Raw genomic sequence first — 25,356 nt, 5'->3', positions numbered from 1 at the left:
ACGGAGGGGAGAGCCAGAGATGAAGGTTTTTTTGTCCTGAAAACGGCCCGAGACTCGGAATTGTTTTCCGCCTTTGCGGCGACAAAACGCCTGCGTCGGCTTCAACTGAAGGCTCAAATCCGTCTTTGATGTTTTTGTCCAAACGGGGGCGCGCGCACGCACACCTACGGATTGGACGGAAACAAAATTCTCTTTCATGTCCCCGGCCCTCCCGCAAAAAAGATTCACCCGGATGGAATTGTCTTCCGTTTACAAATACCCGACTTTGCGGTTGCAGCTCATCTGTGATGTTTACGAAATGTCCTTGTTGAGGACGTAGCTCAAGTCGAGGTTCAATTCCGGTCAACTAAAAATGTCTTTGATGTTCGAAACAAATAAGCTAGTGCGATGTCATGTCTTTTATTTACAAAAAAAAAAAAAAAAAAAAAACACCACATGTGTGTCAAAGACTGACCTGTCTTTGATGTTGACCGAAAATGCACAAATCGCGATTTTTGTTTGCAAAAACGCAGCCAGATGAAATTGTCTTTGATGTTAATCAAAACGTACGTCTGAAATAATTCAAGTCTTGTACTGGGTTTAAATAGTCGGATGCGAAACCTCTTTGAGGTTGACAAACATCTTTGACATTGCAATGACAAATAATGAGCATGAAATTAATAGCATTTCAAGGGTATGAGGTTCATCAAAGACTGTCTTTGATGTTTTAAAAAAAAATCAAAATTTAGTACACAAAGACTAGATTGTCTTTGATGTTGACAAAAAAAAAAAACCTGAACATTAGCTAAACTAAGCCAAATGACCAGGATGATGGGCTAACGACTAAATTGTTGCCGAGATTGTCAATAATAATAATAATAATGTTTGATGAAAATGCATTAAAGGCTAATTAAGGACTAAATTGTCTGGTAATTACAAAAATGTACATCCAGGACTAGTTTGGTGTTCAAAATACCAAAAACCACCAAATTGTTCACAAAAAGTCAACATTTATCTTGATTTAAGCACCTTAGCATGAGTTTTCTTTAATTTAGTCTTCATTTTCATATCAATTGAGGACTAAATTGTCTTTAATGTCCACAAAAAAGGTACATTTGGTTTGTGGATGGCCAAATTGTCTTCGAGGTTTGCGAAAACGGAACAACGGAAGCGCGTTTCCGACGTGACTGACTTACGGTACCGCGTCCGGGGCGTCCCTTGACTGCAGCAGCCGTCAAAATATTGCTGTCGTCGTCGCCGGCGGTGGCGGATTTGTTTGCAAAGAGACTGACTGGAATGAACCGGTTCATCCTCTTAGGCGTGAAAGGTGACAGCGAGGAACTGCTAAACTGTTTTGTTTTGAATTTGCCTTCAGAGTGGAGGGAATGTCTGCAAATCGGCGCCGACAAGAGTGTTTTGTTGGGTTTTCGGCGCCGTCCTTACCTCCGTAGTAGCCGTAGGCGGCGGGCCCCAAGATGTCCGGGTCCTCCAGGCGGCCCCCCAGGGTCCTCATCCTCCTCGGGCCCCGGAAGAAGGCGTGCCTGCGGGCCCCCAAAGCGCTCAGCTGCTTCATCCGTCGCTCTTTGGATCTCCGGTTCTGGAACCAAACCTGCCGCGACACCGAGAGCGGTCGCTCTTATTGGGTTCACCGAAGACCGCGAATCGCCTCTGACGCTAACCAAACCACGTTAGCGTCGAGAAGGAAACATTTTACAATCCGTCCTTTGAGAACGGAAATGCGTCTGTTGGTGTGATCCACTGGCGACTACGTTTTATAAAACATGTTCCATATTTCCAAGATGCCGAAAATCCATACGTAATGTTCACGAACTGTCCGATTGTCAGTTTGCAGTTTCCAATTTCTCAAAAAGGGCAACATCTGCATCACACAATCCTCAAAATTGTTTTTGGCATTTTAACAAAACACTTCTATTTGTTTTTTTTTGTAAAGTGATCAAATTTTTTATAGTTTTATTTCAACTTAACTTTTCAATGCTAACAATTCGACTGGCTATAATTCGCTGTCTAAAATTCACCGTCTGTGCCACCAGGAAGGGTTACTTCAGGTCAGAACCAAACAGCCAGCCAATCCAATTACGCTTTCTTAGTCAGGTGAGGTCACATGCTAAAAAACGTGTAACTGGACTGGCTGGCTGTTCGGTTCTGACCTGAAGTAACCCTGCCCGGCGGCACATACGGTGAATTTTAGACAGTGAATTGTAGCCGGGTTGAATTTCAGACAGCCAATGGACAGGTTTCCAACGACGTCACCACAGTCCTTAGACCCATCGGATAAATTCATGATAGTAAAAAAAAAAAAAAAAAACTCGTCTTAATCGTCTTTAACCGAGACCGTCTTAACCCGAGGACTCCCTGTATTGAAAATATCATCACTTTGTATTTCAAATTCAAAATCTTTCCATATTTCCTCCAGAATGCGTGCAGCAGATTCACCGATGACCAATCAACATTTAGCTTGCCGATGGAATATTTGCTTTCATTCCCTGATCGCACGAACCAACTACGAAAAGAAGCGACCTTCCGAAAATAAAAATGAGATTTAAAAAAAAAAAAAAAAAAAAAACCCTCTGCTTGCTTCATGAACGCATTTCCCTTCTTTTCCTTGCGCATAATAGAAGCGGCAAACGGGTTCTTGTTTTCGGTGTGTGCTGCGGGATCGCGCCAGTTCGGCAGCAGCCGGCCAGTCCCGCTGTGATGCGCGCTCACGCACACACACGTAATGGAAAAACATAATAATAATAAACATCCACGCAAAAACACACACACACGCGGAGGCAACACCTGCTTATTGAGAACAATCGTCGACGTGTTGGGTACATTTTTATGGAAATGCTCTCGTTCCCCTCGAGAGGGAGATTACGCACACGCTGATGGATGCACGCGTGGCCGGATGTGGAGTTCTGCAACATACGTGCGCACGTGAGCCCGTTTGTGTGTGCGCACCGCAGAGGTGAGAAAAAAAAAAAAAAAGGTGGGGGGAGGGGGGGGGGCGCGTATGTAAATCTGTGAAATCAGCGATAATCACAGCCAGTGCACAAAAAGCCACATCACACTTGGCAGAGATGGCGCTAATCATCCTGACATTGTGCACACACACATCCTCCAATGTGTGCGTGTGTTCGCGTGAAAACACGCGTGCACACACACACACGGGGAGGGTGTGTGTGTGTGTGGGGGGGGGGGGTTCCCGCATGCGTGCGGTGGCCCCTCAGCTAAAACAAGACCACCACCTATGACTAATTTCACGGCTGTGTGACTGAAACAAACACGAGGGGTGGAGGGGGGGGGGGGCCGCTGCGTGGAGGGTTGCGGGGGGGGAGGGGGGTACACATTAAAAGAAAAACACATTTCGTGTTGTAATTGTGTGTTTTTTTGTGGGGCCTGGTGTGTCGATGTTAATTGGGGGGACGAGAACGGAGAGGAAAAAAATGAAAAGAAGAGAAATGGAATGCCTGCAGACAAGGAGGTGGCGGAAAGAACAATAATAACAACAACAACAACAAAAAGTGTTTTTGCAAAGGTCAAAAATGAGTTTTCGACACAAAGGCATAATGGGGTCACGGAGAAACATTTTCTTTTCTTCCTGATATTGCTTTTATTCCCCCAGCAAAAGTATCGGGACGCCTCGACTGACGACGTCGTTTATGTGCCTATTAAGAGTGTTTCTCCAAATTGGTTTTGTGTGCCATTGAACGACATCATTAATTCAAAGAGGCTAATGGGACATTTTGCGACGTTCATACACCCCCCCCCCCCCTCCCCAAATGATCACATTCCAGCCACTTTGGATTTGTAAATTCGTCCTAAAATGTCACCAAAGGCAAAAATGGCGATTTGCACGTTTGGGCAGCGTCTTCGTCGTTCAAAGCATGCAGCAAAGCCGGCATCGTTGGCTAAACGAAGACTCCTCCAACAAACGGGGAAATATCGAAGACTCTGGTGATATTATTTAAGGGATTTCAAAAAAAGACAATATTGCATGAGTTTTTGGTTACCGCATTGAGTACTTTTCAAAGACAAAATGGCTCCGCCTTATCCAAAGAGCGCAGCATCCTCGTCGTTTTCTGCATGTGCGTGTAACGCGTGCGCGAACGTGTAATTAACTACGTCAGCTAAAAATATACACATCAAATATTGACAGTATTCAAAGCATGGAGCGAAAGGAAAAGTATTTTCTGCCAGCAGGGTGGGGGTCGGGGGGCTTTCCTTGTTGCTGGTGAAATGCTCAGTTGTGTGTGTGTGTGTGTGTGTGTGTGTGAATATACATCTAGTTTACTTTAAACGTGTCCCAATTCAAAGCATGCAGCTGAAATGCAAATCACAATTTTTATGGGGGCGGGGCTTGGGGGAGGGAGGGGTCAAATGTAAGCAAAGTGTGTGCGCATGCACGTGTGTTTCTGTGTTTGCACTCAAGTCTACTTTACTTTTTTTTTTTTTTTTTTTTTTTACCGCAAATAAGAGCGCTCCGTTATGTTGTCGCAGTACACCAGAGGGGTCTGCGAGCTAACTTGCCAGGATGAGGAAGCCGTTTTGGATGTCCACAATAGCAGATGGAAAAATTGCGTTTTTGTGAATGAAATTGTGTTGAATTTGAGAACATGTCAGATTGATTGCATTTTTTTTTTCCACAAATGTATTGATGCACTTGTATCCGCAATTTGAAGAGCAGCAAATGGAAATGTTGTAATTTTTCTGACGCGATTTTGTTGGTCTTTGTCATTTTGCACTATTATCTTTAAGATTACTATAAAGATAAATGTATTTGGGTAGACCGTCATCATTAGCTCCAATGCTAAAAAAAAAAAAAAATAATGATGCCTTTATTCTCTGTGAATTCCCCAAATGCCATCAATCTATTATTTTCCAAGCCGCTTATCCTCACAAGGATCGCAGGAGCGCTGGATCCTATCCCGGCTAACTTGGGGCGAAAGTTGGACTATGTCCTGAACTGGTTGATGATCCATAACTTTCTGAAAATGGAGGACTTTTGAGCGTGCCTTTTATTTCTTTTTTCTAACAAATATGAATTGCATTTTGGGAATTTGAATTCTTTATGATTGAAGCAGTTTATAAGGCAGCAGAACAGGAAATGTTCAAATCCCACCATATTTCAAGCTGAACTAGTCTCTAACAAAATTGGCAAATAGGAACAAGAAGGCAAAATATCAATTTTGATACCGAGATTGACGCTTCTCGCGCGAGTGGCGTTTGCGGTGGGGGCGTGTCCCGCTCACCTGGATGACGCGCATGTTGAGCCCGGTCTCCTGCGCCAGCTGCTCCCGGATGTGCCGCGTGGGCTTGGGCGTGGCGACGAAGGCGGCCTTGAGGGTCTCCAGCTGCTTGGCCTTGATGGTGGTGCGCGGCCCCCGCCGCTTGGCGCCCGAGTTCTGCTCCTCGTTCTCGATGTTGTTGGTCTCCTTGTCGGAGGAGGTGCAGTTGTCGGCCTCCTTCAGCTCGTCGTGCAGGCCGCCGTCCTGGAGGTCCGGCGACAGGCTCCGGTCCGTGCACGACGACACTGCGCACGGGGGATCGTTGCGTTCAAATATTTGATTATTTTTATTTATTTTTTTTTAAAGGGGAGAAATCGAAAGACATTTTTTTTAAGTGACGTGAAAAAATATTACAGGGAGCGTCTAGTGACCTACGCATATCATTTTTCAGAAATCAAGAGCAAATGTGGATCTATTTTACGGGGACGAGTTTCACGATAGTGCGTGTGTTAAAGGCAACGTGGGGGCTTGGGGGGGGGGGTCTGTTGATAATCATGACAGTAGGACCCCCAACGGACCTTGACAATAACAATAGTCCGTGGAAATAAAACAATTGTTTCATTTGTTAATTACACTGCAAAAACAAATGGCACCTAAATGTTTTATTTTTTTACATTTTATTTTGTGCTTATGCAATTTCAAGGGTCCTCAAAAGCGGGTTAAGTGTGCTTTTCTATTCGAACTTGATTGGAGCACGCACAGTGACAATTTCCCACGCCCGGCGTCCAGCAACGAGATCGTCATTTTTTTTTTTTTTTTAATTTTCATTTTTCCCCCTCAATATTTTTTAATACTCCTCACCTGAGTTGAGGCTGACCTCCTTGATGGTGGCCGAGCTCAGGTAGTCGTCCTTGCACACGAACTTGTTCTCGTCGATGACGTAGAGCTCCTCGCCCGTGGACAGCTGCTTGTGGCACACCATGCACGTGAAGCAGTTGAGGTGGAAAACCTTGCTGCGCGCCTTGCGCACCAGGTCGCTGGGCGAGATTCCCTGCAGGCACCCGGCGCACTTGGTACCGAACCGCCTGCGCAGGTGCAAAAAACAAAACAAAACAAAACAAAAAAAAAAAAAAACAGAAAAAAATCATGGGCGCGTACAAGGCGCAAGAGACAAGAGAGGGGAATTAAAAACAATTTAAATTTGCAAGAGGGAGTTGAGTTTAGTCTTTGTTTGCGCGGCCGTTTGTTGGTCGCTGGTCAACATTGTGCAAACAGTGCAAAATCGCTTTGCGGGGAATTCTGCGCAAGGGCGCACGCCAGGGCAAAGGTCGAAACGGCGGAATTTTGAGCCGGGTTCGCTTGCGGCAACGACGGAAAGGTTTCGCTCGTCGCTGCATTCAAAATGTGCGCGAGGATCTGAACGAAGATGCTCAATCAAATTGTGTTTTTTTGGGGGGTAATTTCACTTAACTAAATTGAAAATCAGAATTCGGAAAACCTCGCGTTGATATTGAGTGTCTTTTTGTCTGATTATTATTTGAAATTTTGCTTTTATTATTTACTATAATTGATAATTTGGTCTCATGATAGTCTGAAGCTAACAGTGAGTATAAGAGACTTGTTTTTAAATGTCCACCATCTTGCTTCCACGAAAATGTAACGCATACAAAAATATAATGGCAATAATCACAAAATGTGTTTTTGGTGGGAGTGGAGCCAGTGTACGTGGCCAAGAAAAAATCCACGCGCGACACATTAGTGCCAATCAGCACATTGTAGCGTTAACGCATATGAGACGGGATTAGGCAGGGTGGGATGTATTTTAGGCGTGGAAATCTTCGCTTAATCCATATAAGACCTGCGTGGGAGGACTTTCAGCCCTCCCCCCCATCTTCACCCCCACCCTCCCAACAACATCGCTTAAAAAAATAACTTGTGATCACCTGACAGCTAAAAATAAACAAATAAAGCAGGCCCACCTGGGTGTGTGCGCGTGAAGGGGGGTGTCAGGGTATACCCCCCCCCCCCCGGACTCCTTCTATTGTTTTAACACTAATGTGGGCCCTGGTATCACTCCACGCTGTCGCCTTTCACATGCACGCAAGTCCACTATGCACAACAAATGGCGAACATTAGCGCGATTATCATGGCGGCCGCTAATGGGCCTCATTTGCATGCCGGCAGGTACGACCAGGACCACCACGCGCGCGCGCGCGCGCACGGTGCGTGACGTGTTTTTACGGGGTTTCGGGGAGGGCAGAAATCGTCAATTTAAAAAAAAAAAAAAAAGCCTATTTGGATAAGGAACGCCAGAATAAGCATGGCTGCATAAATGTAAATTTAAAAAAATAATAAAAAGCAGCAAAAGCGATGACGGGAACGCAAATATTCCATTTTGCTTTAATTAGGATTATTTTTGAAAGCTGCTTACGAGCTCGTTTGCGTGAATAAAGATGGGAAAAGGCGTAACTGAACGTATATGCATTTTTTTAAATCTTAACGATCAAACGAGTTTGCTTTGATTGATTTTTTAAAAATCATTTTAATGGTTTGTTTGCGTAAATAAAGTCGCAATACAGGTGCGGGGAAGAATTCAAACAGACAGCTAGCCAAAGATTTGGCTTCGATTATTTTGAGGAGCTCCTTTGGACAAAAGCAGCTGTGAGTTTCATCTTTTCATTTCAAATATCTCAGCTTTATTTGTTAGCTTTTTAAACTGTTTACAGATTTTGTAGTTTAAATCCATAATGCACACGGGTGCTCGTGTGTTTTTAGGAAAATACTTCCACGAATGAAACTATTTGGCTAAAATGACATTTTTAAAAGTAAGCACCTCAATTAAAAATTGCCATTTTAATTCTTTTGAAAAATCAGTTTTGGACTAAACAAAACCAGAACACATTTTTCTGCTCGAGCATTTTCGAAAGGAAAAGTTCTCATAATCAATCAAAATAGTTGCTCTAGAAAATATTTTTACTTCAACGAGGAAACTAATTTACCAGCCCAATTGTGTGTTTTTCTTAAATGACAAAAATAACACAGAGTTTTTCTGCTCCCAAGATATTAATCGTTATCAAAATGTGAAATAACTACAAGTCAATACGAGCTCGTGTGTTTTACCGGTAAGAAAACAAAATGAAGTATCAAGTTATACAGTGCGCGGCAATATTAAAGAGGTGAATTTTATTTTCCTGTTTTTAATTTTTTTTTTTTTTTTGTCCGTACCGGAAGAAGTCGACCTTGCAGTAGAGCTTTCCGTCCCGCGAGAAGCACTTGTCGGCCAGCTTGCAGCCGCACTCGCAGCACTGCACGCACTTGGCGTGCCAGGCCCGGTCCAGCACGTTGAGCAGGAACCGGTCCAAGATGGGCCGCTCGCAGCCGGCACACTGGACCATCATATCTGCGGCCCGCGGCGCGCCGACGGCAGACCTCCCCAAAGCGGAACCGCGGACTAGGACCCTCCGCAGAACGCAACCTCGCCGCTTCGCTCCTCCCGCTCCGGCTGTCAAACAAGACAAAAAAAAAAAAAAAAAAAAAAAGAAAGGCCCGGGACCGGCTCGGTTCTGGGCACTACATCCGCAATCCACACTCGCTCGTCGGCTGTTTTGCTTGTTCAAAAAAAAAAAAAAAAAAAAAAAAGTCGGAACAGCCGCAAAAATACGATCCTGCAAAAGTGCACGCGCCAGTGGATTTGTTTTGTTTTTGTTTTTCGGAGAGGGGGGCGAGGGGGGCGATGTTCCACGCGTGTCCTGCGGGCTCCTCACCGCCTCGGCGTCACTGTGGACAAGCAAGGCGCCCCTCGGCCGCCGCCGCCGCCATCAGCCACCAAACGTCCCGTCCACGCGCGCACATTGGCTGGCGCGCGCCTTAATTCCCTCGCAGGCGCAGCCAATCGCGGCGAGGCTTCGGTTGTCATGGAGACCGAGCTCACAGCTTCTCTGGATGTCAAACTGGGCCTCGCCCGGTCGGGACTCGCTCGTGGACCACTTGCATTTACACCATACACCTTCTCATTTGGTTTCCCAAGTACGTACAATTTATAAAGTCAAAAAAATGATAACCAAAAATCATTATTTAGTAATTTTTTTTTGGGATCGTTTAAGGTCGGAAAAACCTCACATAAAACTTATTGACATTCATGGAAAACGCAACAAAGCAACCAAGTTTTTTAAATTTGGGGCTGCATATAGAGGGGACCCAGAAGCACCCCCCCCCAAAAAAAAAAAAAACTTGCAATATGATAACTCCAACAGGAAGCGACCTATGACCTTTTGAAGGAAAAAAAAAGAGTTTTTCAGGGTTTGCAAACTTTTGTCCTATTCGTTTCAAACTTGTGTATCTTTTTCAAGACATGAGACATTAAAAGTTCTTAGAATATTCTTGATATGGTGACATATATGACGGGGGGCGGGGCTTGAAACCTTCCATCCAATATTTCGCCACAAAACCGAAGTGAAAATATCGCACTTTTTTCCCCCATAGATGACTTTTTATTTACTTATTTTACATCTGGATTCTTTCTACGTGTTTTCCAAATTTCCGCGCCGTAACTCACAGAATCGCCGGCACCGTCGTAGTTCGGTTTCGTGGCAGAATATTTAAAGATGACCCCCCAAAAAAAAATTTGGAAAAGGCAAACGTTCACAAAAGCCAGAACATTTAGTTGAATTGCATCCGTGCATCCATTTTCTTAGCCGCTTATCCTCACGAGGGTCACGGGGAGCGCTGGAGCCTATCCCAGCTGTCAACGGGCAGGAGGCGGGATACACCCTGAACTGGTCGCCAGCCAATCGCAGGGCACGGGGAGACTGACAACAGTCAAATTCATAATCACGCCTAGGGGCAATTTAGAGGGTCCGATTAATGTTGCAGGTTTTTGGGATGTGGGAGTGCCCGGAGAAAACCCAAATTCCTCACAGGCGGGTCTGGAATCGAACCCAGGACCTCAGAACTGTGAGGCCAATGCTTCCCAGCTGATCCACCGTGCCGCCAGTTGAATTGCAAATTGCCCAAAATTTTGGAAATTGGATTCTGAATTCGTGGTTACCGTATGGAAAGACGCATCAGTCACTACAGTGGAAGCCAAAGCGCCGGCCCATATGCTGCCACCCAGTGGCCGGCTGCTGTAACTGCAAAAAAAAAATCATGTTAACAGATGGCAAGATGGATGTTGGCTGATGCGCAATTTTGACATAAAAGACTCACATCAGTTACTACAGTTGACACTACCGTGCCGCGCACATACTTTCACCTCTTGTAGTCAAAAAAATGGAACTTTCATTTTTTTTTTTTTATGGATTATAAATTGACACACGTGAATCGTTTGGTGTGACTGATGAAAGTCTTTTGATTCCCAAATTTGCGTTTCAGTGGCCTCGCAGGAATGTTTTCTTTTGCACTTACCGCAGCCGACCAGGAGATGGCAGCGTTGGGGGAGACTGACTGTAGTGACTGATGTGCAACTTTGACATCAGCGACTGGCGTCAGTCACCTCAGATACAAACAAAGGATTTACATCCATCCATTTTCTCACCTGCTTATCCTCACGAGGGTCACGGGGAGTGCTGGAGCCTATCCCAGCTAGCTTCGGGCGAAAAGGGGGACTACACCCTGAACTGGTCGCCAGTCAGTCACAGGGCAGTTACCGACACCATTACTGAGCGGGAATCGACCCCACGCGGCCTGTCCTAGGGCAGGAGGCGGGGGTACTCCCTGAACCGGTCGCCGGCCAATCGCAGGGCACATGGAGACAAACAGCCGCACTCACAATCACACCCAGGGGCAATTTAGAGTACCCGATTAATGTCGCATGTTTTGGGGATGTGGGAGGAAATCCGAGTGGCCACCCGGAGGAAAACATGCAAACTCCACACAGGTGGGGCCGGGGATCGAACCCGGGACCTCAGCTTTACCAGCTGATCCACCGGGATTTACAATAGTTTAAAAAAGAAAAAAGGCAGTAGTGAACGGGATGATATCATAAATGAACCGATTATGTGTCTTTTTCGGTGTACGGGACGATGTGCTCGCACCCGCTGTAGTGACTGATGCGCAACGTCGATACGTTAAAAAGGTCTTTTTGAAGCCGACGGTTTGAACTTCTTTTTCTTTTCTTTCTTTCTTTCTTTCTTTCCGTGCTTGACGCGTAATAAAAACACTAACGCTGGCCTTTTGTAATCCCCCCGCACGAAAGGCCTCATTACGAGAGCTCTGAAAGGGAGAGAAGGCAAAAGTGCACAAAAAGGTGAGGAAACACGGGAGATGCGTCGGCGCATGTGAATGCGGGGAAGGGCGGGGCCGAACGAGGGCCACGGCGACAGCGACCGCATGACAGTACACGGCGGCTGGGGGAGTTTCCGGGGGGGGGGGGGGGGGGCTCTTTTCACATGCGCAACGCTATTTACAGGGAAATGCGATGGATTAGTCGGCGGCTTCATCAATAAAAAAAGGCGGGGTGGGGGTTGGCGGGGGGGGGGGGGGGGGCAATCTCAATATTTACAGAGCCGACGTGTGGGCTTAGTTTGCACTTTATTCCCCCTGCGGCCTGCACGTGTTCCGGTTCTGGCGCGGGTACGCGACGGCCGCGGGCGACGTTTGGAGGGACGGACAAATAATCGACGTCACGTGATGACAAAACGTATCCGGATACACGAACGTGTGCTAGCAAGTTTCAAGCATACAAAACGCACGCGATCGTACATGTGCACTTACATACGGAATGCTAAAATGCAAGACAATGAAAATAAACAAATACATAAATAGAGGAAGCGGGAAAAAAAGTCGACCGCCACGCTAGCTACAACGAGCGACAATCGATCGACGCAGCCGCCGTTTGCAGGTTCATTGGCTTTATTGGAAGAACTTAGAATAAACGACTGCACGTATTTCCGCACAACCCGCCATTTGCCAAAACTCTCACTGCAGTCACTCGACGCTGAGCGGCTAACGGTTTAAGCTAGTTGGCAGGCGGCCAAGTCGAAAACGTCCCAAGATGGGGTAAGCCCCGCCTTTTAAAGTCACCCGACGGCGAAAGGTGAGGAGGGCGACCTCAAGAGGACTAAAACAACAACTGCATCTAATGTGTATATTGTATTGGTATTATGCATAATGTTTTACATTAAAAAAAAAGATTTAGACACTGTGGTGCAGATTTTGTTTATTCCGGGGGTGGGCTGGACTACAACAACCCCTGTGATACATACTGTAAGATTAATATAAAGTGGCGGATGGCCGAAGTGGGTCATTGGGCGCCGTTTTAGCCACGCCCCCCCAGATCACGCAAACCGAAATGGTGGAAAACAATACTGTTATACCTACACGTGTGCAGTAGCGCGTAATTAACTCCCAATCTGTGCACATTTTCAGAAATCACCTTCGAACGTCAAGTCATGTCATAATCCAAGACGCTTATCCTCACAAGGGTTGCGGGAAAGCCGGAGGCCATCCCCGCTAGCTACGGGCGAAAAGCGAACTACGCCCCGAACCGGTCGCCAGTCAGTCGCAGGGCAGACTTTGACACCATTAGTGAGCGGGAATCGATCCCACGCCCGCACGAAAGGCCGGCGTGTGTACCGCTACACCATCAGTGACTCGCCTTCAGGTGCGTGCAATGCGTTTCGGGACAAAAATCGTTGAATTCGCTTAACGCGGCCTTTAACACTCCCGGTCTGCACACTGGCCAGCTATTCAATAAATGTTTCCTTCTGCATGCGTTCAATGCTTGGTTGTTTATATATATATATATATATATATATATATATATATATATATATATATATTTTTTTTTTTTTTTTTTTTTTTTGTTATTATGAGTCAAGAAACGGCCGACGCGCAAAAAGGAGCGAGCCTCTTGTCTGCAGTCCGTCACGTTCCGGTGGTCGGAGGTGGGGGATCCGTCCGCGCCGGAACCAAGGACGCCGCATCGGGCTTCCTTTCAGCGCCGTGAATGGGGCCTCGGTTCCGTTTCTGACTGACAGCGCGGCGGCGACCGGGCTCCAAAAAAATAATAATCATTTCAAAAAGCAAAAGTTCACGTCGAGGTGTCTGACGGCCCGACGAGACACAAAAGGAGTTCTTTTTTGGGCGACTTCCCGCTTCAAGGACGCCGGGGCGCCCGCGATTCTATGCGAAGGGAACCCGGAGGGCGCCCCCGAACCTCCGTGGGCGAGCCGGACCGATTCCCGCGTTTATGGCGATCGATGGGGAGGCCGCCGATTTGAGAGGAACGCCTCCCCTCGCAAAAAAAGTTGCGGCACTTGAAAAGAGGAGAGAACGCGACCGGAGGCCATCGGTAATAAAAGAGCGCTGGCGGGTCGATGATTGGAAGGATCCGGTCCGATTGCGTCGTGGGGGGGGGGGGCTCTCACTCTCCTAAAAGTTCTAGAGCGCCACTGGCAGCCTTTTGAGTAGCATTTTGGATCTCGTCACGCAAATGAAGTTTAACCACTGCCGTACATAACAAATCACACAAAATAACGTCCATGCCGATTATCAGAAGCTAACGCTAATCAGTCCCATTCCAACAAAATTCAATGCAGCTCTGCTTACCTTTTGCCTACGACGTGACGGGAAACGGTGAAATAAGCCCAGAGTACAAAGAAAAGTGCAACTGCACAATCCAGTGCGGAAACAAAGTTGCCTGTCACGGTCACATTTGGAAAATGTAAGGGTGTGGTCGGTCATGCCCGCAGATATAACGTAATTATGAGTGTAGCACTTTAAGAACGGAGGGGGGCGGTGTCAGGTAAACTAGGAAGTAGAAGTAGGCTGAGCAGAAGCTCGTTGTTAGAGACTGCGTGCTTCTGTATTTAAGAAAAGAAAATAGATGTCAGCTTGTGGTTTACAGCGCTGGATCGGTTTTCATGTGGGCTGAGAGTCTGCAACAGGTGCGCAATTGCGCAGCCCAGAGGGAACGTCGGTCAAAACTACACAAAATAAGTGACATGTTTCAATATCTACGTATTTCTACTTGCATACGTGCCCGTCAAATCAGTGACTGCTGTCAAGACAATAAAAGCATTTTCACTGATGGAGGCAGCACTTCATACATTGCACGACAAGTATGCGGCGCGCGGCGACAACAGCAAACACAAACAACTCACAGCGACGACTTCGCTGTGAGGTCACGTCTGTGCCGCTTAGCAGAAGCTAACGAGTTTGGGCCAAAGCGACGCTTTGACGCCGATAAAACTAAACGCAGCTCTGCTTACCTTACATGCTAGCAGAGACAAATTTAACTCAAAGTATGGAATGTGATGCACTTTCCCAATGAGCAAAAAATAGACAAAAAAAGTCAATGCAGCTCTGCTTACCCGCTAGCTTTGGAACAAAAGCAAGTAGTGGTGTGGTGTGGATCCCCCCCCCCCCCCACTGTCCAAGTTATAAAACTTTGTAGATTAAAAAGCATTTATTTTCAATTTAGACCCCCCACCCCGAACAAAAGCCATGTCAAGTCAAGAGGGAGCGCACTTTAGAGTGCGACAAAAAGGGAACGGCTGACGACGGTCGAATTAGAATGTCCATTACCTGCAGCGCGTCGAAGCGGCGTCTGCGCACAAAAGCGTCTCGACGGGGTTGACACGGTTGAAGGATGGCCGCCTTTCAGCGCGTCGCGCAAACAAGGGAGCCTTCAATGGCGCCGGCGTGAAGTTTGACATTCCGCAAGAATCATTTTTGAGACTCTTCTTCGTGCTGCTCACAAAGGCAACATCTCCAAGGACCAACGTGAGGCCTTCAGGGGCCTGTGGAATTTCAGAACACACACACGTAAAAAACAAACAAATAAATAAATAAATAACATGATGAACTCATCGAAAATTCAAAACTCAGACCCCAAAGCCGGTTTCACTCAGCCAGGTGAAATTCGGCAGACCCGCATAAAGTCTCGTGGGGGTGCGGCCGAAAAGACACAGGAAGTTGGCCATTTTGCTTTGAGGCGGCCATTTTGGCTACTTCCTGGGCGCCTTCAGAAATGAAATCTGGTCCGATTGCTACGAAATTTGAAAAATCGGTAGGCGTCAGTCGATTCTTCTAAAAAGTTTCGTGAAAAAGTCCTGGCCACCCAAAGACGCGCAGAATGTCAGCCATTTTGCTTTGGGGCGGCCATTTTGGCTACTTCCTGGGTTCCTTCAGAATTGAACTCTTGCCCAATTGCTATGAAATTTGACATTCAGCACGTGTCAGTCGATTCATCTAAACGCCTCATGGTCGTGCCCACCCAAACACACGCAGGATGTCAGCCATTTTAATTTGAAGCGGCCATTTTGGCTACTTCTTGGGCGCCTTCAGAAATGAGCCCTTGTCCCATTGCTACGAAATGTGAAATTCGGCACGCGTCAGTCGATTCTTCTAAAAAGTTTCGTGAAAAAGTCCTGGCCACCCAAAGACGCGCAGAATGTCAGCCATTTTGCTTTGGGGCGGCCATTTTGGCTACTTCCTGGGTTCCTTCAGAATTGAACTCTTGCCCAATTGCTATGAAATTTGAAATTCAGCACGTGTCAGTCGATTCATCTAAACGCCTCATGGTCGTGCCCACCCAAACACACGCAGGATGTCAGCCATTTTAATTTGAAGCGGCCATTTTGGCTACTTCCTGGGCACCTTCAGAAATGAGCGCTTGTCCCATTGCTACGAAATGTGAAATTCGGCACGCGTCAGTCGATTCTTCTAAAAAGTTTCGTGAAGAAGTCCTGGCCACCCAAAGACGCGCAGGATGTCAGCCATTTTGCTTCAAAGCGGCCATTTCCTGGACTAACTTGCCCTAGCGATATCTTTTTTTTCTGACGGGCGCCAAATTTGCACCGCTTTTAGCAGACGGGTGGACAGTTTTGGTCACGGGATGTTGTGTCGTGTCAGCGCTCGACGCAGCAATTCGTTGAAAAGCTCACCTGCTCACGTACTTTTTTTGGACAAATTCGTCCGAAGCCGCCGTCGGCCGCAACGGTTCAAGACGGCGGCCGGCGTGCACGAGCGGCGGCCGTGCACGCCGGCGAGCGCCTCCGGGGGACCTCTTTCGGCAGGGCCGCTCCCTCGGGAGAGGTTAGCGTGATGGATGTCTGATTGGTAGCCCTCCCCCGGGGCCTCCCTCGTCGTCACCTCTCCGCGCTCTGAATTAAAAGGCCGTTTGTCTCCTGCGAGTCCTCAGCTGTAGAGAGCCGGCCGGCAATTTCACAGCACTCAGAGAGGGAGAAGGGTTTGGGGGGGGGGGGGGGGGAGGCCATTACACGGGAGCTTGTCAAGGGAGCCATCAGAACCCGGACACGCCTGAGGGACTCTCTCTTTCCCGCCTCCGCCTCCTCCTCACCTCCATCCCCGCCGGAGGCGGCCGACCTCGCCGCAAAACACATAAATATTCAAGGCCTGCGCATTGCGCAGGCGCCCCACCCCCCACCCCCATCCGGTGCCGAGAACGCACAGCGCCGCCTCGCCCTCTCGTTAACACCCAAATCAGGACGCGAGCGAAAGGCGGCGGGCGCGCTCGGGCCGCCGTCAGCGGCGACGTCGCCTTTGACGGCCTCCTGGCTGCGCGCTCGCGCGGCGCTTTATCGGAATATTTGTCACAATTGCGGCCCGTGAGCTCACTTTGGAGGGATCAGTCAGGCGCACGTCACTCATTTGAATGAGAATGCGGCCATGTTGGTGTGGGAGGCCTCAAAGCTCTGTTTTGGGCTTCTTTAGGGGGTGCGCCAACTTCAGGGCGAGAGGGGTGCACGGTGGCGTCAAACTTCAGAAATATTTTCTATGGCCGTTTTGTTTTTTTTTTTGTTTCTGAGGACCCGGGTTGGATCCCGGCCTCGCCTGTGCGGAGTTTGCATGTTCTCCCCCGTGCCTGTGTGGCTTTTCTCCGGGTGGGCACTCCGGTTTCCTCCCCCATCCCAAAAACATGCAACATTAATTGGACACTCCAAGGTGTGACTGTGAGTGCGGCTGTTTGTCTCGACGTGCCCTGCGATTGGCTGGCGACCAGTTCAGGGTGTACCCCGCCTCCTGCCCGTTGACAGCTGGGATAGGCTCCAGCGCTCCCCGCGACCCTCGTGAGGATGAGCGGCGAAGAAAATGGATGGATGGATGTTGGGAAAGAGGCCAACTCTGTCAGGGTCCTGCGCCTTGACTTTAAGTTCCTATAAAGTGAAAATTGTTTTTAGCAACCTTGACAAATTTGAATAATTAAAAAAAAATTGAGAAGATGAAGGTTCAAAATCGCGAAAGCCGTTCTCGAACGCTGCGGGCGGGTCCGGTGAACGCGATGAAACGACACCCCACTCAACTGCCAATCAAACATCTCCGCTACAACCAGTTCAGGGTGTACGCCGCGTCCTGCCCGTTGACACCTGGGATAGGCGCCGGCACTGACCGCGACCCTCGTGAGGATGAGAGGCAAAGAAAATGGATAGATGTAACTATGAGGTGTGAAAATATATTTGAACACTTGGCTGAAAGCATCGGACCAAGTCACTGTGGGGCTTTCTGCGTCGAGACGACGAGGCACTCTAAAAGCGGCCACGCCAGCGGACTACTCGCAGGCTAGATCCAGTTTTGGGGCGTAGGCACAGCGAGTTAGCTAACTCCATGTCGTGGTTGTGGCCACAGTACGCTACGCGTTGCGGTTTTAGCCGGTTTTGCGGAATTTCTCCGCACAGCTCTTGTTTCGTAAACCTTCCAAAGTTTTGCTGGTGTGAGAAAAATTCCTGTCGAGTGGGGAGGGGAAAAAAAAGAAAATTCCGACGTGAATCTCAAGCCGCCGTTCCTACACAAACTCTCACTCGATGTTGCCATGTGAACGGCTAATTGGCGCTTTATTTAGCCGCAGGTGAGCAAACGTCGCGAGGATCCAGAGGTTTAATTCCCCTCTCAAAAAAAAAAAAAAAAAAAAAACACCACCCGCCCCCACCCACATGCGCCACACTCACACTCAGGTGAAATCGCGCCGCACGCAGGTGCGCGCAGTCGCCGTCCTGACTGAACGGCTTTCGCGTCGCCCCCCCCACCCCATCAACGGATAACGAGGACGTGCACCTTGCGCTACGCCGGCCGTCTAATGAGATAATGAAGGGGGAGCGCGGGGCGACTCGGGCGCCTTTGGCCTCGCCTACTCGATTAATCAGAGTCGGGTCACGTGCCAGGCAGCCGTCGCCGCCGCCCTCCTGCCAGCGCTAACGGAGGACAGGCGGTGACGGCGGCAGACGGCCAACGTGGAGGTGGGAGACACGAAAAGGACTTTGGAAAAATGGCGCCGACATTTCAAGTTCAGCGTCGTTTTGCGTCCCCGTGGCTTCCCCAGTACCGGCGGCGCTCTAAAACAAAACCCGATCGTCCAAAACAAAAATCCTTGCTGCCCCAAACAACTTCGTGAATGGGATCGAGTTGCCATTTTTGAATTTTGTAGACATTTTCAGGACTTTTCAACTGGTTCGAGACAACTTTTCCATTTCCCAGCACATTTTGCGCTCTGATGCACTCGTGCAACGTAGAACATCAAGTCAAGATCGGATCTCTCAACATAGACATCCGCAACTCAAAACCGATGACGCGTCTAGCTAACCATTGGAAGAAACAACCGTAATTCCCGGCCTACAGAGTGCAGCTGGTTACAAGCCTCACCCAGTAGATGTGTAAAGGAAATACCATTTGGTACATACATATGCCGCAACTGTGTAAAAACACGAGATATTTACAAAGAAAGACAGTACACAAAAAGAGTTTGACGCTAGTGCCGCCGCGCTAATGCTAGCTCCACCACGCTAACAGGGTGGTAAAAAAAAAAACATACTGGTAAAAATCACTGAGACACAGCAGTAACAAGCTACCGCAGCGCTAACAGGACCAGACCGGTAAAAGTCACTTCCTCGGCACATATATTCCACTGGTCTCACTCCACCCCTTGCAGCCGTTACAAAAAAAACGCACAAATTAGCCGCATCACCGCATGAACCGCAGGGTTGAAAACGTGTGAAAAAAAATCGCGGTTTATAGGTCGGAAATTACGGTTCGGTTTTTTTTTCATTACTGACGTTGACAGTATGACTCTGAACAGTGCTGTACACACAAAAAAAGTTTCGATACATCAATTTTCCAATAAAGCGACAGCTGAAATTTTAATAGAAGACTCAATGTTTAGCTTTAGCTTTAGCTAATGGGCCACTGCACCAGTGAATTTTACTCAAAGGAAGTAAAGGCGATATGATCCAAATCCATTATGATTTACAAAATTCCAAAATCGGGGGAAAAAAAGACCATTTCTGTATCAACAAGAGTCGAGAGGACGTAACCATTGGCGTATGAAACCATAAAACTTTAATATCGCTCTCCTCAAAATGGAGTTAGCTCACTCCGGTTCTGCGAGCTCAATATTTTAGCAAACCTTTCGGCCATCTTGTCTTCCCCAAGGCTCACTTCGCAGAGGAGCAGGGTAAAAAAAAATAAAATTTTTTTTAAAAATTATCTGAGGAACGTATGTGTTGTCAGCGTCGCGGCGACGGCGGCCACTTGAATTAGCGGCGGCGGATTATGGGCCGAGAGCCTCATTAATCTGGCCAACAAACACGGGCCGCTGAGGATATTTGCGCCCTGAAATTGAAAAGATTAAGTCCTATTTGGCCGTGACTGGCACCGCCCCCCTCTTGCCCCCGCCTTCAATATTCATGGATGCCAAAATGTGCGCAGGCAACCGGTGAGGCTGCTAAATGTTGTCTGCATCACACAAACGCACACGCAAATATGTGCAAATGTATTGGGACACCACTGGAGAACAAAAAGATAAATTGATCAAGGATGGGGGGGGGGGGGGATAAATACAGAGCTTCCTTGAGATATGACCGAGCCAAATTTTTCGAGATTTGAACAGTCATTCAGATAATTGTTGTTTGTTTTTTTTTTTTTTGTGTTGGCTTCAAGTCAAGATGAACAAAAAAAAATAAAATAAATAAATTGCTTGTTATGGACTCCGAACACAAAAACTGATCATTTTGCCACTGGCTTGATGCTAACACACCGCACAAAAAAATTATTCACGTTTGACACAAAGCAGATATTTCCACCAGCAGTTGTAGCATGCACAAATTTTCAATATTTTGCAAGGAACGTGAAGGAGCCTGCAAGAATTTATTCACGCAACATTATCATGACGACAACGCTTGTCGTCGCTGAGGAACCAGGAAATAGTCTGGTACGCAAACAAAGTAAACAGAAACAACAACAAATGATAGATTAATAACATTGTCACCAATATACACACCCGAGGGGCCTTAATTTCGATTTCTGGATTTGAAAATAATTAAACGTGCTGTATGTACAATTCTATCCATGGAGCCACTGGAGGACCCGCAAAGTTTTTTAGCGGGAGCAAAAAAAAAAAAAAAAAAAAAACTGTCAAAATCTGCACAAATGATGATGGACGAAAAAAAAAAAAAAAAAAAAGATAAATGCGATCTTGAGCAATCGATTGCGAGCACAAGCAATCATCCAAACATTGCTAACAGTTTTAACACTGCGGACTCCCAAGTCTCTAAGCGTCAAATCGCTCCTTTTAGCCCCTTTTCTCGAAATGTACGTATTTGCGGTACGACTAAAGTGCAGACCGCGAGTACTTTAGCCTCCCCGCGCTATTCGAACGGCATCCGTCTCACCGTCGCCGACAAAGCTTATTTCGCCGCCTCTGGCCTGGCCTGCGCAGGCGCTATCGCTAATGTCCCCCCCCCCCCCCTTCTGCAGGAGATCAATATGTTTGGATGCCCCCCCCCCCACCCCACCCCCATATTTCCCCTCACCCAGCGTCACACCGCAGCACCGCCGGAGGCCTTGACAGCACACAAGCAGCCAAGCAAACAAACCCCGACGCGTCTCCAGAGTCAACAGCGCACACTATCAAGTACGCCATCTACTGTATTGACAATAAGCCCGCCATATGCGCCCTCGCAGCGTGGGGGGTGGTGGGGTGGTGGGGGGGGGGTTGACCGGGAATCGCGCAGTTCGCCCGTGAGATCCAAACGGGTCAGCTCCGCGCGAGTGGCACCGATTCGAGCGGGAGGGGGCTCGGACAAAGCGACGGCGCCCGAGCGCGACCGGAAAACGCGGCGTTTACGGCTGACGTATGTCTGAGTAAACAGCGCAACACGCGGCGGGGGGGGGGCGCAAACGGGCCGGAGCCAGACTAAACCAACAAGGCCCAACCCCCCGGGGAAGACCCCGGACACCCTCCTCGATTCGGCGGCGAGGCCAGACCTTATGGAAAGTTTGCTCCCCCCTTTCATATAAAAAAGCCGGGGCGCTGGAAATAATGTTAGCTTGATTAAATATTAAAATGTTGGAAAATGAAAACAAATATGAGATGAAAGCTGCAGAATTACCGGGGGTCAAAGTGACAAAGCACACAAAAATATTAGTAAAAAAAAATAAGTCAATAAATACTGATTGAAAACCTGTCTAGATATAGATTAAACATAGAAAAAAAGAACAAAAAAAATGAAAAAGCAAATAGTGGAAAATGTTTTTTTATAAGACAAAACACATGAAAAAAGCCTAACAAGCCCCCCCCCAAAAAAAGAAAATAGGAAAAAAATAGTGAAATCCAAAACTATGACATGAAAAATGATAATGCAAAAATAGTTAAAAAAAAATTGAACAAAAATACAAAACCATTCGATAAAAAAAAAAAAACAAATATTAGGAAAAGAATATCGGTTAAAATGTAAAAACAAAATTGAAGAAAAATACAAAACCATTAGACAAAAAATTACAGAATATTAGGAAAAGTAAGATGAAATTTTACAAAAAAGGTAAAAAAAAAGGCAAACATTTTCTTTACATAAATTCATAAATATAATAATTGTTTTAAAAAAGCTTCATTGTTAAAAATGAGGTAGAAATATTGGAGAATCAATATGAAAATAGGGTTATCTATTTGAAAAGGGGTTATCTATTGTCTTCTTCTATGTTATCTAAAATTCTGATACATATTTTAAAATAGAAAAAGTGAAATATAAAAATTTGAGATGCCACCCTTCATCTGGGCACTCCTGCCTTCTCCACATCTGCTGTTTACACACGTACAGTGTAGGTAATTATTGTCTTTTGGGGGTGGGGGGCGGCCACAACCAGGACAGTGACGGTGGGGTTGTGGGGTGGGGGGTGGTGGGGGGGGGGAGAAAGGGATCCGAAAGGTCCGCGAGACCACCGGGCGCATCGTATGTTAACGTCGCAGCACATTAACTCCCGAGCCATCAGCTGACCCGAAGGCTCAAATGAGGATAAATGAGGGAGGGGGCGCAAACGATCGAGCCATCGAACGGCTGAGCCTGCCGACGTCCGGCAAAAACGTCTCGCCGTGTACGTATGCGTGTACGTTTCTGTGTGGCGGAGATAAGGGATCCCTATCAGCCGCATCGGGGCGGGGGCTCCAGATCCCTGATGGGCGTGAGCGGAGAATGACTTTTCCTCGCCACTCTGCATATTCCAGGATTACACCGCACCTTTAGACACGCTCCGGCTCAGCACCGGCTGCGCCTTCGGGCGACACGCGTGTAGATTATTGAAATCGGCTGTCGCGCACGCCGAGGCGGAGGAACGGGGAAGCGGCGCCGCGGCCAATCAAGACGCGCCCGCGCCGGCGTCGGCGTGATGGGATTTCTTTGTGACATTGTTGGGGGAGAACCACACACGCGCAGTAAATAATAATCAGAAGAAGAAAAGAAAATGGACGCCGCAAATGCGCAAAAAATGTCAAATGTAATTATAAATATACATCCAGGGAATATTTCGAGGATGCTAGGCCAGAGTAGCTCATTTGCGCTACAGTCCATATGGTTAGCTTAATAGCATAGTTCCATATTTCAATGTTTGCAGAAAACGCAAACATTGTTCAAACTGATTCCTTGCTTATGTTTTCTGAAAAAAAAAAAAAAATGGAAATATGGCAATTTTTTTTAGCTTCAGTCATTTGCAGATTTTGGCAATTTTTCAGGTAAGCGCAGTTGCTATGGCACCGTGAAAAACTCTTAGATTGTGCTGCATCATTTGCGCCACTGCTGCAGTACATTGTCCAATTTTTGAAAAATGTTTTTCGTGGGGTTGATGGTTGAGAATTTCATGTACCTTTCAATCTCTTGGAAACTGAGATCGACTTCTTGGGTGCCGATTAAATATGTTTGCGCCATGCTCGTGTCTGAAAGTTGTTTGGTCAAGCGCTACAATACTTACATATGAACTCTGGTATTTTTTGGGAAAAAAAGAAACGTTACATAAAAAGTTCAAAGCTACTCACTGCTAAATTGTGCTCGTTTGTAAAATAGCGAAATAAAAAAAAAATAATAATTTGACGGTGAACTATTTTTAGAACGGGGCCCTGAGTAACTTATTCGGTCTTCGGATGCTAGCCGGTGCCTGCAAGCACCGTTCCGTTATCGATGCTAAGTGCCGTTAGCCCGTCTATGACATTTCCTATGATATATTAGCACGAAGCTAGTGGATTTTTCTTGGATGAAATGATGGTTGAACATTTTTGTGTAAAAGTGTCTTTTTTTTAACTTTGCAGTCAACATGGGAGCGACAAAAAACTTGAAGCGAGTGAAAATAACCAGAACAGGGACACCTTTGGGGTCCCCCCCCCCCCTTATCTATGTGTTTTGAATAAGTTTAGGTGCATTCTAAATTTAAACGTGTTGAAGGGGTAAAAATATATATACGGTCACTTTAGCGTGCATATTTTCACCTAAAAATGATCCATTTACTCGTGTAATAAAAATGTAGGTTATTATTACTAACAACTTTAACAAATGTGATTTTTTTTTCTTTTCGTGTCGGTCACCCGGGGAAGGCCAAGCTAGCGAATACGAAGCTAAAAGGCAGCGAGCAGGTACGAGGCCGGCCCGGCCGTGGGCCCGTTCGGCCCGACCCCGCCCCCGCCCCCGCGTCCCTCGCAGCCTCTGGCTAATTACGTCCTTTTTCAAATGCAAAGCAGCGGCGGAAAGTGAGATGATTTCTGCGCCGCCGCTTTTGGGGAAGGAGCCAGGAGCGGCGAGCGAGGGGAGGCTGAAAGGAAGAAAGAGGTGACTTTCTTTGCTCGGTCGGCGGGGACCTTTGAAGTCGGGCACGTCGGCGGGAGGGCGGAATTGGGGGTCTCTGCTTCTTTTTTTCCCCCCCTGCCAGAGAAGATCGTGTTAACGAGATGGCCTCTAAAGACGAATTAAATGGCGGGAGAAAAGAAACACGATCGGGCCCGGCCCCTACTTAGAGTCTCTCTCCCCTCCTTTCAGCGGCTCCTGAATTCCTCAGCTCGGCTCTTTGGAGGGCCCTGGAGTGCGGGGGTCCAAACGTGCGCGCCGAGGGGTCACCCGTCCTTTAGACGCGCATCCCGACGGCTGAATGGCGAGGTCGCGGACTTACACGGCGATGGCGGGTCAGAAGTGGCGAGGATTACACGTCGGCTCTAAGCCGCCCGCACGCCGGTGTTTTGGTGTTTGTTGTTTGGCCGCCAAGAAAAGGGGGAATTAGTGTCGAGCTCGGGAGATGAATGGCCATCTTATTCGCACCTCTTGTTGGCTGTTCTTCAAGACGCGCACCCCCCTCACAGCCCAAACACCCCCCAAAAAACAGAGCTCTCATTTGTTGCGGCGCTGAAAGCGCGTTAGGGTCGCCTTTGTGCGCACAAAAGCCGACTCCCCTCGTGGCTTTCACGCCCCTGCTGGAGCAACAAGGGGATTTACGTCGCCCCCCCGCCTTTGATTGGAGAGTTGTGCTTCTCTTTCTTGATTAATCAACTGAGTCCAGCACCTTCTACGTCTCCATAACCCCTCCCCCCGCCCCGCCCCGACAAACCCCATCCTCAAAACCCAAACACCAGCCTCCGTCTTCAAAAAGATTCAAGTTGTAGCTCGTACGTTTCGATACCGCCAACACGCGAAAAAAAAAAAAAAAAAAAACACGGCCGAACTAAATTTGTTTGCGCTTCGACGTTATCCCGGAGGCCAAGGCCGACCCAGCGTACGGGACGAACCATTAAAGTGGTCAACGTATCATACAAAAGTCATCTTTTTTCCCCTCGCGTGTGAGTCGCGGCGTTATCTCCGTCGACTTAAATGTCACTCAGAGAAAAGGGGAAAAAAAAAATGTTTTCCCAGCGCGGCGAGAGCTCGGAGCTTCAGCGATTTCTGAC

At 47.5% G+C, this 25,356-nt stretch overlaps 1 protein-coding gene across 1 annotated transcript in view; it reads right to left on the bottom strand.

Annotated features, from left to right (window-relative positions):
- The window catches only part of lhx5 (LIM homeobox 5), a 51,706-nt gene that overhangs the window by 3,608 nt on the left and 22,742 nt on the right, over positions 1 to 25,356 (bottom strand). Inside the window, exons 5-9 of the mRNA XM_061801925.1 lie at positions 14,736 to 14,950; positions 8,436 to 8,712; positions 6,072 to 6,295; positions 5,235 to 5,515; positions 1,423 to 1,588 (exon numbers count right to left, since the gene is read on the bottom strand). Of these exons, the coding sequence (XP_061657909.1) occupies positions 1,423 to 1,588; positions 5,235 to 5,515; positions 6,072 to 6,295; positions 8,436 to 8,608 (844 nt within the window). The 5' untranslated portion in view covers positions 8,609 to 8,712; positions 14,736 to 14,950. The remainder of the gene's footprint in view (positions 1 to 1,422; positions 1,589 to 5,234; positions 5,516 to 6,071; positions 6,296 to 8,435; positions 8,713 to 14,735; positions 14,951 to 25,356) is intronic.

The sequence above is a fragment of the Syngnathoides biaculeatus genome, chromosome 17, assembly GCF_019802595.1.
Source record: "Syngnathoides biaculeatus isolate LvHL_M chromosome 17, ASM1980259v1, whole genome shotgun sequence".
Lineage (NCBI taxonomy): Eukaryota > Metazoa > Chordata > Actinopteri > Syngnathiformes > Syngnathidae > Syngnathoides > Syngnathoides biaculeatus.
This window is presented reverse-complemented; position numbering and strand designations above follow the sequence as displayed.